At 47.1% G+C, this 20720-nt stretch overlaps 1 protein-coding gene across 3 annotated transcripts in view; it reads right to left on the reverse strand.

Annotated features, from left to right (window-relative positions):
• LOC131957213 (sushi domain-containing protein 2) overlaps positions 1-20720 on the reverse strand; it is a 62161-nt gene that overhangs the window by 20959 nt on the left and 20482 nt on the right. For all 3 annotated transcript variants that reach the window (XM_059321962.1, XM_059321960.1, XM_059321963.1), the window contains exon 3: positions 863-1045. In XM_059321962.1, coding sequence (XP_059177945.1) covers positions 863-1045 — 183 coding nt within the window. The remainder of the gene's footprint in view (positions 1-862; positions 1046-20720) is intronic.

A 20720-nucleotide genomic window follows, 5' to 3' on the forward strand; every position in this document is an offset into this window, starting at 1 on the left:
TTAATGTCACTGAATGATAAGACCATTGTAACAAGTCAGTGAAAACTAAAATCAATTAGAAAGCTTGTGATGTGTGCCTCACATATCTGCATGTTTGCCAGGAACTAACATGATGGGCTGCTAACTAGTACAAGAAAGAAACTAGCCGTTGACTACTTTAAAGTTAATTTAAACATTGTATCTCCGGGAACCTTTTTTTTTTTAAACTTTATCTCCCAGAGAAAACTGAAGAGTTCTGCACTTTCTCAACTGCCTCAGACAGCAAATACTTTAGTATTACAATTATTTTATAGTAAGTTAATTCAACTTTAAATAAATTGTAACAGAGCTATAATTATTTTTTAGCGCAATTTCCATACTGGACAATTGCGATTATTAACTCGTCATTTCTGGTGATGGATGGATGTGTGTCCGTAGCTTTAAGTCGTATCTCCTCCTCAATGAAGCAATATCGAGGACTAGTTCCAAAAGCAAATATGTTAAGCAAGTTCCGAGGATGATTGTGGGCCAAAAAAATTCCCGGAATTCCTTCCTGGATTTCCCGTAAAAGCCAAAAAACCTCGAAAAAAATGCAGTTTTTGGCCCATATCTCGGCAACCAGACCACTTAGCGACTTGAAACATTTACCAATTGATTCCTGCCATAATTTAGTACAATATTGCCGAAAAAGGTTTTCAAAAATATCCTTTCGTTCGGTCACAAAAAATTAATTAAGGAAATTGCGCTTAAATTGTCACTAGACTTTTTATTAACTTTAATTTGTTATTTATAAATAGTTGTAGTTTTTAAAAAATATCTTGCTTCAGTTAAATAAGTTGATGTAAATAGCCAGGTAAAAATGTTTTGTTATGTTGCAACTTACCTTGGCTAAAATTTCTGGATCCTTGGACTCCCTATACCAAACAGTGCCATTGTCTCCATCAGGAGAGATGTCAACATCAGCCCAGAAGGGAGCAATAAGGGGCGTCTCATCTTCCAGAGGAAACCTCAAAGGTTTGAAATCAACAAGCTCCTTCTTGAACGAAACCACACCATTGTTATTTACCTGAAAGGTTGGACAAAGATAATTAGATATTAGCATAGGTCACATATAATTATAGCGTGGGGACAGTGGGCATTTGTCACATACATTTGCCAAAGAGATGCCTGGAAGAAACTCTAGTGAGCAACTATAGCTTGGAGATATACAAAGTCTGGAGGTCAAGGTTATGATGCATAGTTCATAACCTCTTAAATTTACATAGATTCTAGTAACAATAATTTTTTTAAAATGTAGTGCTACTGCTTTTTACTTCTAAACATGTCGGCATGGCATATCTATTCTAGAATAATACAGATCTTTCTATACTCTAGAGATAGATCTAGATTCTTGATCTGGACTAGATCATTATTGTCGCAAGCCAAAAATTGAATGATGGGAATATTGGCCAACTGTATTTTTTAAAGTACCCTTACTTAATACTTAAAGTTAAAAGTAGGCTTACTCACTGTTGTGCAGTGTTAGGTGTGATTTTAATTTAATTTAATAGTACTACTAGACCTATATATAGTATATATAGTAGACTATAGGCCTACATTTCAATAAGCAAAGTAAATGATTATCAAATGAAATGGAATCTAGATTTAGCAGCTAGAATGATAGAATCTAGATCATTTTGATTTTTAATATTTTATCTAGATCTAGACTAGAGTTAGAGTCTAAGACAACATTTAGACTAGATTTTTAGAATTTTAGATTACCACCCCTATTAAACTATTTACTTGAGAATACTTTAGATCTACCGGTTGGCAGACATCACATGACATCTAGTCACATGACATCCACCATTACAAATTTACAAAGTTCCAGAAAGCCCTTAGGTTGTGTCCAGATATAAAACTAGTTTCCATTGCAGGTAGTCTGTAAATTATACAAAAGCTTATCTACGCTCCCACACTTCCTTTCCAATTTTATTAGTGCAAGCAGCAATCTTTTGTGCTTCAAGGACGCTGCACCAAAGGGAGGTCAACCTTTTCGATAGTTGAAGTGCTTTAAAATATGAAAAGGTTAACTCCCTTATTTATTTATTTTTATTTGCGGAAGTAAAAGTGGGATGTGACGCATTGGTGCATGAATGTTTTGGGTCATCATGCATGTTTTGGGTCATTGGTAGACCTTTTAAAAAGCAGCCGTGACCTTGGGAACAGTTCTGACAGTGGCTTCTCCAAACGTATTTTAATTAATAAAACAATAACACAAGCGTTACAATGTGGGTGTGTGTGTGGGGGGGGGGGGGGTGACACTATATAGGCAGGTGACGGAAGTATCGCAAACTTAAGACAGGAAAAATATCAGTAGCTTATGATTGTCAGCAGGGTTTCTTTCAGAAGGGGGGGAGCACTGGTTCAAGTATACAATTTTAAAATAAATTACATATCTATTTCGTCCCGGGGTGTGCTTGAAAGAAACTCTAAACCGAAGACATCATTGACTTAAAAAATGAACGGAAATGTAGTTTGTACAAGTAATTAGTAAACTAGCAGCGTGCAGCGCAAATTCCATGAAACTTCTTTTAAAAACACCAACTGGCATATGATGTACGGAGCAGGACACCAACTGGCTTATGATGTACGGAGCAGGACACCAACTGGCTTATGATGTACGGAGCAGGTTCATGAACAAACGTCAAACTTCACCAGCCACACCCACATTTTGTCGTCTGCCAACACTGACCATGCCACCGACATTTCAGACGTGTTTTCTTTAAGTCGGTAAAGAATAAATTAAACAACTTTCCCAGTCTATGTCCGTTTCGGTTTTTTTTAATTAACTAGGACTACGCCTAGAAGTGTTAAAAAGTAAAAGGTAAGACAAAACAAGTAACTCGCCTCTCATCTCCAAGTGTAAGTCAGACTGTACGGAGGTGGGAGGGGGGGGGGGGGTGAATGCAGGCAAATAGGGTCCTAGGGAGGCCTGCGATAATGTAGCTACAGTAGAGGGAGATGCTATGTTATAGCTATAGTAGGGGGGGGATGCGATATTTACAGACGATGGTGCTGTTATTGCACAGACGATGGTACTGTTATTTGGTAGAGATTGTACAGACGATGGTACTGACTGTTATTTAGTAGAGATTGTACAGACGATGGTACTGTTATTGTACAGACGATGGTACTGTTATTTAGTAGAGATTGTACAGACGATGGTACTGTTATTTAGTAGAGATAAGGCTAGTCCAGCCACGCCCATCGCCGCAATGACGTCAGCTGTGTGTGTGCACTGGAGAAAGCTGAGCGGGGGGGGGGGGGGGCGAATCAACTAGCTGTCGGTATTAAGTGTGTAGGCCTAGTTTACACTGACTGCACACTAACAATTACACTGATTAATGGTCGCACTGGATTGCACACTAGAATCAAATTATCTTTTCATCAATAATTGCATTTAAAATTTTAATGAATGTAACCCCCACCCCACCTAAGTTACATTATAAGTTACAGCTATAAAGTGTAATGTGACAACCCTAGCTGGGATATGACAACAACCCTAGCTGGGATGTGACAACAACCCTAGTTGGGATGTGACAACAGCCCTAGCTGGGATATGACAACCCTAGCTGGGATATGACAAACCCTAGCTGGGATATGACAACCCTAGCTGGGATGTGACAACAACCCTAGCTGGGATATGACAACCCTAGCTGGGATATGACAACCCTAGCTGGGATATGACAACCCTAACTGGGATGTGACAACAACCCTAGCTGGGATATGACAACAACCCTAGCTGGGATATGACAACAACCCTAGATGGATATGACAACCCTAGCTGGGATATGACAACCCTCTCTGGGATGTGACAACTGGGATGTGACTACAACCCTATCTGGGATATGACAACCCTAGCTGGGATATGACAACCCTAGTTGGGATATGAAAACCCTAGCTGGGATGTGACAACAACCCTAGCTAGGATGTGACAACCCTAGCTGGGATATGACAACCCTATCTGGGATGTGACAACTGGGATGTGACTACAACCCTATCTGGGATATGACAACCCTAGCTTATGACAACCCTAGTTGGGATATGAAAACCCTAGCTGGGATGTGACAACAACCCTAGTTGGAATGTGACAACAAGCCTAGCTGGGATGTGACAACAACCCTAGCTAGGATGTGACAACCCTAGCTGGGATATGACAACCCTATCTGGGATGTGACAACTGGGATGTGACTACAACCCTATCTGGGATATGACAACCCTAGCTGGGATATGACAACCCTAGCTGGGATATGAAAACCCTAGCTGGGATGTGACAACAGCCCTAGTTGGAATGTGACAACAACCCTAGCTAGGATGTGACAACCCTAGCTGGGATGTGACAACCCTAACTGGGATATGAAAACCCTAGCTAGGATGTGACAACAACCCTAGTTGGAATGTGACAACAAGCCTAGCTGGGATGTGACAACAACCCTCGCTAGGATGTGACAACCCTAGCTGGGATGTGACAACCCTAACTGGGATATGAAAACCCTAGCTAGGATGTGACAACAACCCTAGTTGGAATGTGACAACAAGCCTAGCTGGGATGTGACAACAACCCTAGCTAGGATGTGGCAACCCTAGCTAGGATGTGACAACCCTAACTGGGATGTGACAACGACCCTAGCTGGTGAGGGACAACCCTAGCTGGGATTTGACAACCCTAGCTGGGATATGACAACCCTAGATGGATATGACAACCCTATCTGGGATGTGACAACCCTAACTGGGGTGTGACAACTCCAGCGAAGTATTTCGCCCTCAGGATGCCCCCTAGACTTGCCCCTCCCCCACACAGTAACATCTTGAATTCGACCGTTGGACCACACCCACTATTGGCCATCCACACTAAACATCTGTCACGTACCGACACAAATTAACGCCGTTACCTCAATTATACGCTCTAGAGATAGCGTGATTTTTATCAACAGCGATTTTTAGAAATTGTCTTCCAAGATCTCTTCTTAGTTTAACATAATTTAGGACAATTATCAACTCTACATATATTAAATAGAGTAGGTTAATAAAACATCACTATTGCAGTTTCGGATTATCTCAGAAATCTTTAGCATTTAAAAAGGAGTTACGGTTCTTTAAAAAAGAGTTACGGTTCTTTAATATTTGCCCTTTGCGTGTTCGGGTTTTCCCAATGTCTTGTTTTATTTTCTATCTCCGGTTGTTGTGATTGAGATGACTTCAAACAGAGCGGGGACGGGCAAACAAATAAACACTATGCATCGTGTTGAGGAGAAAGGGGGGGGGGGTGATTACTTGGGGCTAGGTATCCACGATTGATGGCTCACACAGTTTTGTTCAGAATCACAGTTCGCACACAACAGCTTTACATGCCATCACATCATCTCTAACCCTACACCTGACCCCACAAAACAAAAGCTACTTCTTATCTGACTATATCAACTCCAACCCTAACCCTACAAAACTTCATATTTGACATTATCAACTTTAAGCCAAACCCTAACTCTCCAAAACAGAAATGGCTATAAACTAAACATATTGAGAGTTGGACTAGAGTTTACTGCCATCTGTACGAATATGGGCGTGGCTACAGGAAACCAATCGCCCAGTTAAACATGTTGTCATTGAAAGCGTTATTAGAATTTTTTCTATCTATATGTGACTTTTTACCCCGCGTAATATTCTTATGCATTAGATGACCAAACTTTATTACACCCAACCTAGTGTCACGCCATTACACACCAACCTAGTGTCACGCCATTACACACCAACCTAGTGTCATGTCATTACACACCAACCTAGTGTCACGCCATTACACGCCAACCTAGTGTCACGCCATTACACACCAACCTAGTGTCACGCCATTACACACCAACCTAGTGTCACGCCATTACACACCAACCTAGTGTCATGTCATTACACACCAACCTAGTGTCACGCCATTACACGCCAACCTAGTGTCACGCCATTACACACCAACCTAGTGTCACGCCATTACACGCCAACCTAGTGTCACGCCATTACACACCAACCTAGTGTCACGCCATTACACGCCAACCTAGTGTCACGTCATTATACACCAACCTAGTACATAGTGTCACGCCATTACACGCCGACCTAGTGTCACGCCAACCTAGTGTCACGCCATTATACACCAACCAAGTGTCACGCCATTACACACCAACCTAGTGTCACGCCATTACACACCAACATAGTACCTAGTGTCACGCCATTACACGCCGACCTAGTGTCACGCCAACCTAGTGTCACGCCATTACACACCAACCTAGTATCACGCCATTACACACCAACCTAGTGTCACGTCATTATACACCAACCTAGTGTCACGCCATTATACACCAACCTAGTGTCACGCCATTACACGCCAACCTAGTGTCATGCCAAGCTAGTGTCACGCCATTATACACCAACCTAGTGTCACGCCATTATACACCAACCTAGTGTCACGCCATTATACACCAATCTAGTGTCACGCCATTATACACCAACCTAGTGTCACGCCATTACACGCCGACCTAGTGTCACGCCAATACACACCAACCTAGTACCTAGTTTCACGCCATTACACGCCAACCTAGTACCTAGTTTCACGCCATTACACACCAACCTAGTGTCACGCCATTACACGCCAACCTAGTACCTAGTGTCACGCCATTACACACCAACCTAGTGTCACGCCAATACACACCAACCTAGTACCTAGTTTCACGCCATTACACGCCAACCTAGTACATAGTTTCACGCCATTACACACCAACCTAGTGTCACGCCATTATACACCAACCTAGTGTCACGCCATTATACACCAACCTAGTGTCACGCCATTACACACCAACCTAGTGTCACGCCATTATACACCAAACTAGCGTCACACAAGGCACAACAACCCACAAGAGCACACATTGAACGTGGCCAGTTTACATTTTATTTTAGTTAAGAGAGTACATAAGAGACCCCCGTTACCAACAGAACAAAAGTACCCCAACCCTTCTCACCAAACCCCAACTCACCAAACCCTACCCTACCTCACCAAACACACCTCACCAAACCCCACCAAACCCCACCCCACCAAACCCCACCCCACCAAACCCCACCCCACCAAACCCCACCCCACCAAACCCCACCCCACCAAACCCCACCTCAACAAACCTACCCCACCCCATCCACCATTAACTACTGGCCACCATTTAAAAACCCTTCAAACAATCAGGGCCAGAGTGCAGGCAGGCAGGGAGGCGGGATGAGGCGGCTGTAAACAGCAGGACATAAACAGGTTAGAAACGGTGAAGCGGCACATTTTTGACTCGCCGTACGGCGGGAGATAGGTCAAGATGCGCACACAGGCGGGCGTGGTCGAAATAGCTCAGCTGTCTGTTACAGTACTCACGTTCTGTGCCAGGGGTTCTAAAGTTATAAGGACCAGGGGTCGTGTCAGCTGTCTGTTACAGTGCTCACGTTCTGTGCCAGGGGTTCTAAAGTTATAAGGACCGGGGGTCGTGTCAGCTGTTACAGTACTCACGTTCTGTGCCAGGGGTTCTAAAGTTATAAGGACCGGGGGTCGTGCCAGCTGTTACAGTACTCACGTTCTGTGCCAGGGGTTCTAAAGTTATAAGGACCAGGGTTCGTGTCAGCTGTTACAGTGCTCACGTTCTGTGCCAGGGGTTCGAAAGTTATAAGGACCGGGGTCGTGTCAGCTGTCTGTTACAGTACTCACGTTCTGTTCCAGGGGTTCTAAAGTTATAAGGACCGGGGGTCGTGTCAGCTGTTACAGTGCTCACGTTCTGTGCCAGGGGTTCTAAAGTTATAAGGACCGGGGGTCGTGTCAGCTGTTACAGTGCTAACGTTCTGTGCCAGGGGTTCTAAAGTTGTAAGGACCGGGGGTCGTGTCAGCTGTCTGTTACAGTACTCACGCTCTGTGCCAGGGGTTCTAAAGTTATAAGGACCGTGGGGTCGTGTCAGCTGTCTGTTACAGTGCTCACGTTCTGTGCCAGGGGTTCTAAAGTTATGTGGAGGTCATGTCAATAGTTATGCTCTTTCTGTGTCATTGGCTCTCACTTTATTTAGATCTCTCAAAGACAACAGCTACCAGAAATTGTATGCCCCAGCAGCTGGGGCCCAGCTATACGATCAAGTTAAAGTGTACAAACTGTCAACACGGAAACATTTTAGAGAAAAAATATTTTAAATTCCAGTCAATACTAGATTTTTTCTCCAAGAGCAATTTTAAAACTACACGAGACGAATTTTATTTCCTTTTTTTTTTGGGGGGGGGGGGGGGGGGGGAATATTTTTTTTTAATTTAAACTTCCATCTGTTCATTATAAACCGTTTTCACAAGTTACAAGACGCAAGTGTATCGTGTAATGCAAATGGTATTGGTTGTGTAAAGACGCTTAGATATTCAGGAGATCTGTGGGTTCAGGTTTGGGTCAGGAAACACGCACGTCATCGGTGTGAAAGGCCCTGAGGATTCGCTCAGAGGTACACTTGGGATGTGCACATTGGGGGCAAATAACGACAGGAGCTAATTAGAAAGTGAGGTGATTAACCAGAGTGACAGAAGATTGTCTTAACGTCAATTCTGGCCCAAAAACTAAACCAGGGGCGTGCAGTCAAATAAATCAAGCTATAAATACACAACAACAACATTTCTTAGTTGTAAACACGCGCCACGTGCAATGCACGTGTTGGTCGCGAACAAGATGTAGTTTCAGCTGTGAGAGCACGGTGGGGGGGGGGAATACTTTTTTAAACTGCCAAGAAAGGGCGTGGCCGGGGTGGCCATACTAACACCTATTTGAGCAGCAAACAGAAATGTTGAGCAGACACCTTTGGGTCCACATGACGCACTATTACCTGAGCTAGCACTCTCTACACAACACGCTAATCGGTAACGTAATAACAAAAAGCTAAAAATATACATCGGGAAGATCCGGTGATGTAAAAAAAAGACGCGATTGTTCCCAACACGAACATCGCCACAGGCTAGGAATATAAAAAGGTAAGGACGTTTTTAAGTAGGGGTAAAAGGCGATGATTTGTTTAGATAGGCTTACAAGTTGATGCAAACTTGTGCAACTTTTCTCGGTGGTGAAGCCTGGAATTCGTGCACTTTTTTTGTGGCTCGGAAAATCTTCACGGCAGAAAGGTAAAAAATATGTAAAAAAAAAGCACTTTTTCAAGGTTCACGAGGAAGATGAAGTAGAGTTGATCTTTCGCCCTAACCTCGGTACGTAGCGCTTGTGTGGTCAGCATGTGTCCAGCCGCTGTTACTTTCTTGACTCCAATCAGGTACCCGCCAGAATTGGGTTACGGTTAGAACTCGAACTCGTATACAAAACTAGAGATTTGCGGGTTGGTAATGATGCACTCTAATAATATGGGTGGATGATGTCATGGGGTGGCTGGTGTCACGGGGTGATAAGGAGAATTGAACCAAGGACAGACTATCGACTGTGGCCTGACGCCAGATATTGACCGTTCGTCAGTGCGACATGGTGGGGCAGATAACTCGACTCTGACGCCAGATATTGACCGTGCGTCTGTGCGACATGGTGGGGCAGATAACTCGACTCTGACGCCAGATATTGACCGTGTCTCTAGGCGACATGGTGGGGCAGATAACTCGACTCTGACGCCAGATATTGACCGTGCGTTTAGGCGACATGGTGGGGCAGATAACTCGACTCTGACGCCAGATATTGACCGTGCGTCTGTGCGACATGGTGGGGCAGATAACTCGACTCTGACGCCAGATATTGACCGTGCGTCTGTGCGACATGGTGGGGCAGATAACTCGACTCTGACGCCAGATATTGACCGTTCGTCAGTGCGACATGGTGGGGCAGATAACTCGACTCTGACGCCAGATATTGACCGTGTCTCTAGGCGACATGGTGGGGCAGATAACTCGACTCTGACGCCAGATATTGACCGTGCGTCTAGGCGACATGGTGGGGCAGATAACTCGACTCTGACGCCAGATATTGACCGTGCGTCTGTGCGACATGGTGGGGCAGATAACTCGACTCTGACGCCAGATATTGACCGTGAGTCTGTGCGACATGGTGGGGCAGATAACTCGACAGTGACGCCAGATATTGACCGTGAGTCTGTGCGACATGGTGGGGCAGATAACTCGACTCTGACGCCAGATATTGACCGTGCGTCTGTGCGACATGGTGGGGCAGATAACTCGACTCTGACGCCAGATATTGACCGTGTCTCTATACGACATGGTGGGGCAGATAACTCGACTCTGACGCCCAGCAGGAACATCTTGATCCTGTCAACCCGCTCAGACACGCAGTCGCTACAGCCATGACGTGAGCTCAGATACTGATGACGAAGTGCAGTTGCGCATGACGTAAACGCCTTGACGCAGTGCACAGTCGTGTGGTGCTTTATAAACAAAGACAAATTAGGGCCTAAGGCGTTAAGGTGAACTGTATTGACTGCATATTAGCAGGCTACAATATATAACCAAATCAAGAAGCCAAACTCAGCAATGTGATTTTCAAAGTATCGCTCACAATCTAGTGAATATCTTCTACTATGTAGAGATCTTTTCATTTGACAACAAGGGCCTATAACGTTTCACGAATGTGACAACCACGGACAAGGGACCTCCAGCCGTACCCCAGAAGGGACCTCTAGCCTTACCCCACCAGAGACCTCCAGCTGTACCCCACCAGGGACCTCCAGCTGTACCCCAGAAGGGACCTCTAGCCTTACCCCACCAGGGACCTCCAGCTGTACCCCAGAAGGGACCTCTAGCCTTACCCCACCAGAGACCTCCAGCTGTACCCCACCAGAGACCTCCAGCTGTACCCCAGAAGGGACCTCTAGCCTTACCCCACCAGGGACCTCCAGCTGTACCCCACCAGAGACCTCCAGCTGTACCCCACCAGAGACCTCTAGCTGTACCCCACCAGGGACCTCCAGCTGTACCCCACCAGGGACCTCCAGCTGTACCCCACCAGAGACCTCTAGCTGTACCCCACCAGGGACCTCCAGCTGTACCCCACCAGAGACCTCTAGCTGTACCCCACCAGGGACCTCCAGCTGTACCCCACCAGGGACCTCCAGCTGTACCCCAGAAGGGACCTCTAGCCTTACCCCACCAGGGACCTCCAGCTGTACCCCAGAAGGGACCTCTAGCCTTACCCCACCAGAGACCTCCAGCTGTACCCCACCAGAGACCTCTAGCTGTACCCCACCAGGGACCTCCAGCTGTACCCCACCAGAGACCTCCAGCTGTACCCCACCAGAGACCTCTAGCTGTACCCCACCAGGGACCTCCAGCTGTACCCCACCAGAGACCTCCAGCTGTACCCCACCAGGGACCTCCAGCTGTACCCCACCAGAGACCTCTAGCTGTACCCCACCAGGGACCTCCAGCTGTACCCCAGAAGGGACCTCTAGCCTTACCCCACCAGGGACCTCCAGCTGTACCCCACCAGAGACCTCCAGCTGTACCCCACCAGAGACCTCCAGCTGTACCCCACCAGAGACCTCCAGCTGTACCCCACCAGGGACCTCCAGCTGTACCCCACCAGAGACCTCCAGCTGTACCCCACCAGAGACCTCCAGCTGTACCCCACCAGGGACCTCCAGCTGTACCCCACCAGGGACCTCCAGCTGTACCCCACCAGGGACCTCCAGCTGTACCCCACCAGAGACCTCCAGCTGTACCCCACCAGAGACCTCCAGCTGTACCCCACCAGGGACCTCTAGCCTTACCCCACCAGGGACCTCCAGCTGTACCCCACCAGAGACAAACCGACCGTGGCATGATGGAGAAAGCCATGTCTTAAAGACGCTCGGAAATCCCACATTTTTTCAAGTGTGTAAAGTTTTTTGTGTTGTTTTCCCTTTAAAGTGAGACGTTTGCTCCGCGGCATGAATGAATGGAAACCTACATGAGGGAATATAAAAAATTGAAACAAGCAAACATTTTTTCAGCGACCACCTGCGTGTCTACATTTGCTGAGGGCAGCAAATCTGAAAGCTACTTTGGTGATGAAGGCTATTTTGGTGATGAAGGCATATGGCACTAGAGGCAGTGAAATATGAAGACAACAGACATCAACGAACTAAAAGAAAATGGCCATCAGCTCCGTCAAGACGTCACAGGACAGCTACCAAAGCGAGCAGGAGATGGCTACCAAGTCAGGACAGCTACCAAAGCGAGCAGGAGATGGCTACCAAGTCAGGACAGCTACCAAAGCTAGCAGCAGATGGCTACCAAATCAGGACAGCTACCAAAGCTAGCAGCAGATGGCTACCAAGTCAGGACAGCTACCAAAGCTAGCAGGAGATGGCTACCAAGTCAGGACAGCTACCAAAGCTAGCAGCAGATGGCTACCAAATCAGGACAGCTACCAAAGCTAGCAGCAGATGGCTACCAAGTCAGGACAGCTACCAAAGCTAGCAGCAGATGGCTACCAAATCAGGACAGCTACCAAAGCAAGCAGCAGATGGCTACCAAGTCAGGACAGCTACCAAAGCTAGCAGCAGATGGCTACCAAGTCAGGACAGCTACCAAAGCTAGCAGGAGAGGGCTACCAAATCAGGACAGCTACCAAAGCTAGCAGCAGATGGCTACCAAATCAGGACAGCTACCAAAGCTAGCAGCAGATGGCTACCAAATCAGGACAGCTACCAAAGCTAGCAGCAGATGGCTACCAAGTCAGGACAGCTACCAAAGCTAGCAGCAGATGGCTACCAAGTCAGGACAGCTACCAAAGCTAGCAGGAGAGGGCTACCAAATCAGGACAGCTACCAAAGCTAGCAGCAGATGGCTACCAAATCAGGACAGCTACCAAAGCTAGCAGCAGATGGCTACCAAATCAGGACAGCTACCAAAGTTTGCAGGAGATGGCTACCAAGTCAGGACAGCTACCAAAGCTAGCAGCAGATGGCTACCAAATCAGGACAGCTACCAAAGCTAGCAGGAGAGGGCTACCAAATCAGGACAGCTACCAAAGCTAGCAGGAGAGGGCTACCAAATCAGGACAGCTACCAAAGTTTGCAGGAGATGGCTACCAAGTCAGGACAAATACCAGCGAAGCAGAAACAGCTTCACTCTACTTCATCTGCACCATCGCCAGGTCCGAAAGGGGAACGTTACTATTTTTGTAAAAGAATACAGTACTTATCAGCAGCGCTAATTGCCATGTACACCCTTTTGATTTCTGAGTTCCCCGCTGTTACATCAACAGACATTGCTATTTTAAAATCTCGGCTCACTTAAACGAATTCTTTTTTTGTATTTATGATGAATTTTTTGAGCTAAGAAAAAAAAATTCGAATTTTTGTTAGTGTAAAAATGTTTGAGTCGTGTTAAGATAACCTCAGCAGACGAGAGCGGGGACGCTGTACGCCGTGTCTGAAGCATCGCGTACTTGTACAAGCTGGCCAGGAACTCGGTGAGTTAGGGCGTACCCCACAACGCCCCCATACCGTGTGATGGGGGGGGGGGCAAGGCTGTGGACGCTGCAGAGCTAGTCATTGTGGCTCATTGTGGCTCCATGTGGCTCATTGTGTCTCAAAGATGCCTCATTGTGGCTCATTTAATCTAGTCCTCTCGGTCTATTCAATATTTTAATTTTATTTAAAGACAGCTACAATAAAGACATTACATTACATTTACGTGCTGGTCATATACATGTCTTGAAACAAGTGTTTTCTAGATATAACTGACGGTTTTAAAGTAATATTTGACAAACAGTTGGTCAGTTTTGTCAGGGTATAACCGTGTATTATGTTGTATGGATACTTGACCTTCGCCTAATGCATGTCACGTGGTGTCCGTATGCTGTATGACCTTGTTCGTGAGATCCAAGGGGGGAAATTATGTTCTCGAGTCGGGTACACAAACCAAAACACAGAGGGAAAGGTCAGGGGTCAAGGCGGGTGTTCATGGGTTAGCTAGCAACATCCTGGGTTTGGTAGTGTTGGTCACATGCGTCCATTCACTACGTCACGCTGGCTAACATCAAGTCATGCTGTTTAACAGTCAGATGAGTACCTGTTTCAAGGTCAGGTTAAGGGTACATTTGGGTAAGCCAAGGTCAGACTAGAGGTACATTTGGGTAAGCCAAGGTCAGACTACAGGTACATTTGGGTAGGCCAAGGTCAGACTACAGGTACGTTTGGGTAAGCCAAGGTCAGACTACAGGTACATTTGGGTAAGTCAAGGTCAGACTACATGTACATTTGGGTAAGCCAAGGTCAGACTACAGGTACGTTTGGGTAGGCCAAGGTCAGACTACAGGTACATTTGGGTAGGCCAAGGTCAGACTACAAGTACATTTGGGTAAGCCAAGGTCAGACTACAGGTACATTTGGGTAAGCCAAGGTCAGACTACAGGTACGTTTGGGTAGGCCAAGGTCAGACTACAGGTACATTTGGGTAAGCCAAGGTCAGACTACAGGTACATTTGGGTAAGCCAAGGTCAAACTACAGGTACATTTGGGTAAGCCAAGGTCAGACTACAGGTACATTTGGGTAAGCCAAGGTCAAACTACAGGTACATTTGGGTAAGCCAAGGTCAGACTACAGGTACATTTGGGTAAGCCAAGGTCAGACTACAGGTACATTTGGGTAAGCCAAGGTCAGACTACAGGTACATTTGGGTAAGCCAAGGTCAGACTACAGGTACATTTGGGTAAGCCAAGGTCAAACTACAGGTACATTTGGGTAAGCCAAGGTCAGACTACAGGTACGTTTGGGTAAGTCAAGGTCAGACTACAGGTACATTTGGGTAAGCCAAGGTCAGACTACAGGTAAAATTTTGAGTACCAGATTACTCAGTGTTTCAATGTTCGCCCTTTGTCAATAGGCGATCGCGGAGAAGGGATTTGTGTCAAGTTGTTTAATCCACTCTAATCCGTCAGAAAATAAAGTGGATCAACAGTAAACTCGCCGGGTTGAAGTAAGGCGATTAGGAGTCTAGAATGGAACCCATAAATCTGTTGGTGGCAGTGTTGTGCTGTAGATTGGTGGTGTGGTGCTGTGTGGTGCTGTAGACTGGCGGTGTGGTGCTGTGTGGCGGTGTGTGGTGCTGTGGTGCTGTAGACTGGAGGTGTGGTGCTGTAGACTGGTGGTGTAGTGCTGTGTGGTGGTGTAGTGCTGTGTGGTGGTGTGGCGGTGTGGGGCGGTGTGGTGCTGTGTGGCGGTGTGTGGTGCTGTGTAGTGGTGTGGGGCGGTGTAGTGGTGTGGGGCGGTGTAGTGCTGTGTGGTGTTGTGGGGCGATGTGGTGTTGTGTGGTACTCTGAAGTCAAGTCCAGGTGGTGATCTAGATAGCATGTAAGGTGAAAAACAACTAGTGCTTAGATGTGAAAAACTGAACTACGCCATAAAGAAAAAAGTTCTAACCTCATAAAGATTGTGATTTGAAAAAATTAAATCTAGAAGAAAGAATCGATTTATTTAAACATTATGACTATTTCCCCCCTTCAGACACCGACAATTGATCTTTAAAACATAAAATGTGAAGTACCTCCCAATTCTAATTTGATCATGAGTTGAAGTTATACGGATCACTGAGTCCCTTCAAGTCTAGTTTTATGCTTGTTTTATGATTGTTTGAAGCTTGTTTTATTCTTGTTTTATGCTTGTTTTATGCGTACAAATATGGTTTAAGGTCACCATGCTGTAAATACATTTGGCAAGACCAATGGTAGTTCTTTCATGTTTCAGGCATGAATTGTTTGGTTTAACTGCCCTGTGGCCAGTTTCTTGAAACATCCAGTGCCTTATGGTCAGTTTGTATGTGCAGGTAGCACGGGTAACCATCGTTGTGTGACGGTCGTTGTGTGACGGTCGTTGTGTGACGGTCGTTGTGTGGGTGTGACGGTCGTTGTGTGACGGTCGTTGTGTGACGGTCGTTGTGTGACAGTCGACGTGTGACGGTCGTTGTGTGGGTTTTGCCTATGCACGTTGTTGATTAGCCAATTTGTCAGTTATAAAATGTCAGTTAAATCAGTGATTAACAGAACCTCGTTATCACAGGATTATTTTATACACGCATCATACAAACTGAAACCTCTGTATGTACAATATATCATTGTATGTGATGTAAGTATGTAAACGTATACACTGGTGAAAGATACATGGTGACATGACAGTATCACCACTCTTTCCATATGTCAACGCGGTTGGTCGCGGGGGTGCGGGTACTATTTGTATTGTCTCCCTTTGGTTAGACTATTGTAAGTGGTTACTCCCCTTCCATCAAGACTTGAGGCTATTTAAACTTGGGTGTGGGGGAAATCACTCACTGCTCCGTGTGGCTTACGTTAGTGACGCGACGTTTGCCAGATTGCGACGCGACGTTGGCCAGATTACGATGCCGAAAACAAGGCCAAGGGAAGATAAATACTATCGCCCAAGAAGTAAACACTCTAGGGCCGTAACGTGAGCGATTATCTGCCCCTGGCTGTGTGGTTGACGGCCATTTTTATGTCATCAGCTGGTGTCACAAGACGAACCCCAGCACTGCCCCACCCCACCCCAGCACTGCCCCACCCCACCCCAGCACTGCCCCACCTCCATCCAGCACTGCCCCACCCCACCCCAGCACTACCCCACCCCAGCACTGCCCCACCCCAGCACTGCCCCACCCCACCCCAGCACCACCCCACCCCACCCCAGCACTGCCCCACCCCCATCCAGCACTGCCCCACCCCACCCAAGCACTGCCCCACCCCACCCCAGCACTGCCCCACCCCAGCCCAGCACTGCCCCACCCCAGCCCAGCACTGCCCCACCCCACCCCAGCACTGCCCCACCCCACCCCAGCCCAGCACTGCCCCACCCCACCCCAGCACTCCCCCACCCCAGCACTGCCCAGCCTCATCCAGCACTGCCCCACCTCCATCCAGCACTGCCCCACCTCCATCCAGCACTGCCCCACCCCAGCACTGCCCCACCTCCATCCAGCACTGCCCCACCTCCATCCAGCACTGCCCCACCCCCGCGCCTTTTATCTAGCACGAGTCTATCACCACTTACAAAAGAGCAGCGAGAGTACACTCGCACTGAAAACATGGCTGGTATCAAAATAATCCACATCAAATAGCCGAGGTCATTTGTAATAATCGCCACACGGATTATCTCTAGCCGAGAAGTTAGGAGTTTACGGTCGTGTAACATACTCTTGGCATAATTACACGTACACATATGCCCAGCGCGACAAATGTTGGACAAAAACAGGGCGTGGGGCGCGACAAATGTTGGACAAAAACAGGGCGTGGGGCGCGACAAATGTTGGACAAAAACAGGACGTGGGGCGCGACAAATGTTGGACAAAAACATGGCGTGGGGCGCGACAAATGTTGGACAAAAATAGGGCGTAGGGCGCGACAAATGTTGGACAAAAATAGGGCGTAGGGCGCGACAAATGTTGGACAAAAACAGGGCGTGGGGCGCGACAAATGTTGGACAAAAACAGGGCGTGGGGCGCGACAAATGTTGGACAAAAACAGGGCGTGGGGCGCGACAAATGTTGGACAAAAACAGGGCGTGGGCGCGACAAATGTTGGACAAAAACAGGGCGTGTGGCGCGACAAATGTCGGGGGTGAGAACAGAGACAAGAATCCTATACTGGAGATAAGACAGACATATTTACTTCACACATCGGCCACTCGGCAACCACGGCCCATTCAGACTTTCACATTTTCTAGAGCACGTAGTAGAAAGTTGGACACTGTGTGGGTGTGTGTGTTTGTTGTGTGTGGGTGTGTGTGTGGGGGGGGGGGGGGGTGTAGAGGACGATACCATGAAATAGAGGACATGATACCATACAGTAGAGGACGGACATCACGCCATCAATTAGAGGACATGACACCATCAATACAGGACATGACACAATATAGAGGACACGACACCATCTAATGAAGGACATGACACCATCTAATGAAGGACATGACACCATCTAGAGAAGGACATGACACCATCTAGAGAAGGACATGACACCATCTAGAGAAGGACATGACACTATTTAGTGAAGGACATGACACCATCTAGTGAATGACACGACACCACCAAATAGAGGACATGACACCCTCTAGTGCAGGACATGACACCAAATAGAGGAAATGACACCATCTAGAGAAGGACATGACACCATCTAGTTTAGGACACGACACCACCAAATAGAGGACATGACACCCTGTAGTGCAGGACATGACACCATCTAGTGAATGACACGACACCACCAAATAGAGGACATGACACCATCTACTGAAGGACATGACACCATCTACTGAAGGACATGACACCATCTAGTGCAGGACATGACACCATCTACAGAAGGGCATGACACCCTCTAGTGCAGGACATGACACCATCTAGTGCAGGACATGACACCATCTAGTGCAGGACATGACACCATCTACAGAAGGGCATGACACCATCTAGTGCAGGACATGACACCATCTACAGAAGGACATGACACCATCTACAGAAGGACATGACACCATCTACAGAAGGGCATGACACCATCTACAGAAGGGCATGACACCCTCTAGTGCAGGACATGACACCATCTAGTGCAGGACATGACACCATCTAGTGCAGGACATGACACCATCTACAGAAGGGCATGACACCCTCTAGTGCAGGACATGACACCATCTAGTGCAGGACATGACACCATCTAGTGCAGGACATGACACCATCTAGTGCAGGACATGACACCATCTAGTGCAGGACATGACACCATCTAGTGCAGGACATGACACCATCTACAGAAGGGCATGACACCATCTAGTGCAGGACATGACACCATCTAGTGCAGGACATGACACCATCTAGTGCAGGACATGACACCATCTACAGAAGGGCATGACACCATCTAGTGCAGGACATGACACCATCTACTGAAGGACATGCCAGACCACGACGAGCGAGTAAAATAAGCTGTTCCCGTCAAACGAGGCGAAACAAGACATCAACTGCCGAGGGCGTTAGCTGGCTGTGTCGTCACGGCCATGTTTTGTGTCCCCAGCAGAAATAAATCAGATAGGTTTCTAACGTCCCCTGGCATAAAACTGACTATACATAGCAGAGATGTTGGATGGCACTCTAATTCGGTCCCCTTTTGTCGATGGCTACAAGGTAAAGAGCCACGCCCAAAACGAAGGCTACATTGTTTATGTTTTCAAGTGTGCAGGTATGTGTTACATCCGCGAGATTCACAAGGCTGTGTGTTGATGTTTACAGTTCATCTCTCCTTTATATACCATCTATTCATAGAAAAGTGCATTGGTCACTATTAGAGGGTGTGTCAACCCCCCCCCCTCCCCCCCCCCCAGTGTTTATACTATCTACTGCTAGTTGTAGAGTTGAGAGGAAACAATGTGTGCTCATCTGATCACTGTCTGCATGTCGCCGTCTTCAAACACCAGCTAGAAGTTGTATGATAAGTACCCGTACATGGACGGTCAACTTAGACCGGACCTATACATGGACGGCTAGTTTAGACCGGACCTATACATGGACGGCCAGTTTAGACCGGACCTATGCATGGACGGCTAGTTTAGACAGGACCTATACATGGACGGCCAGCTTAGACCGGACCTATGAATGGACGGCCAGTTTATATCGGACCTATGAATGGACGGCCAGTTTAGACCGGACCTATGAATGGACGGCCAGTTTATACCGGACCTATGAATGGACGGCCAGTTTAGACCGGACCTATGAATGGACGGCTAGTTTATACCGGACCTATGAATGGAAGGCTAGTTTAGACCAGACCTATGAATGGACGGCCCGTTTATACCGGACCTATGCATGGACGGCCAGTTTAGACCGGATCTATACATGGACGGCCCGTTTAGACCGGACCTGTGCATACACCGTAAATCTCGCTGACACGTGACTAAGTGATGCCTGGCATTGTTTAACTTGTTCCATGCCGCAGGTGGGGACCTGCGTCACCAAGGTGCTCACTGCTCAGTAACACGTGCATCTAACATGTGGGCATGGAGAGAGCAAACACCTGAATACATGGGACACAGACTAAAGACATAGGCACGGCCACAATATCCTAGCCATGGGCAGACTACTCCAGTCATCCAGTCACGGGCAGACTACTCCAGTATCACATTCACGATTCTCTCTGTCACAAAAGCTCCCAAAAGACACTACAGTTTTGAAGATGGACCCCCTGCAGCATTAAATGAAAACACATCTGAAATTGGAAAGCACTTGATCCTATAATTGACAGTGTTGGCCTAGATGTTGTAGTAGTTTGTCAAGTGTTGTGGTTTTAGTGGAGTTTGCTGGACCTTTCTTTATAAACACTATACAATAATGGTAGGCAAGTATTGTACAAAAACATCTTAAAGAAAGTATTTTAAACAGAAAAGCGTAGGGTCAAACTAGACGGCAGTAGTGTCACTTGACGTCAATCCAAAATTAACGTGTACACTTTGGAAATGTAACCCTACGATCTTATAGTAGTCCTGGGGGCGGGTGTTGTGGCTTCTAGGGGATCAAACTGAGTATGGACTGCGGGTTGCTTTGTCTCAAAATAAGGGAAGCAACAAGTGTGAAATTTAGTTAAGCCGGGGGGGGGGGTGTGATCTCGGTGAGTTGTGGTGTTGAAGAAAACAGGTCACCCGCGACGGTGAATGGCTTTAATACCACATGACGCCTTCCATCGCTGGCTAGAGGGGAGACAAT

Source organism: Physella acuta, unplaced genomic scaffold (assembly GCF_028476545.2).
Source record: "Physella acuta isolate Inbredline_101_S28 unplaced genomic scaffold, ASM2847654v3 ptg001221l, whole genome shotgun sequence".
Classification (NCBI taxonomy): domain Eukaryota; kingdom Metazoa; phylum Mollusca; class Gastropoda; family Physidae; genus Physella; species Physella acuta.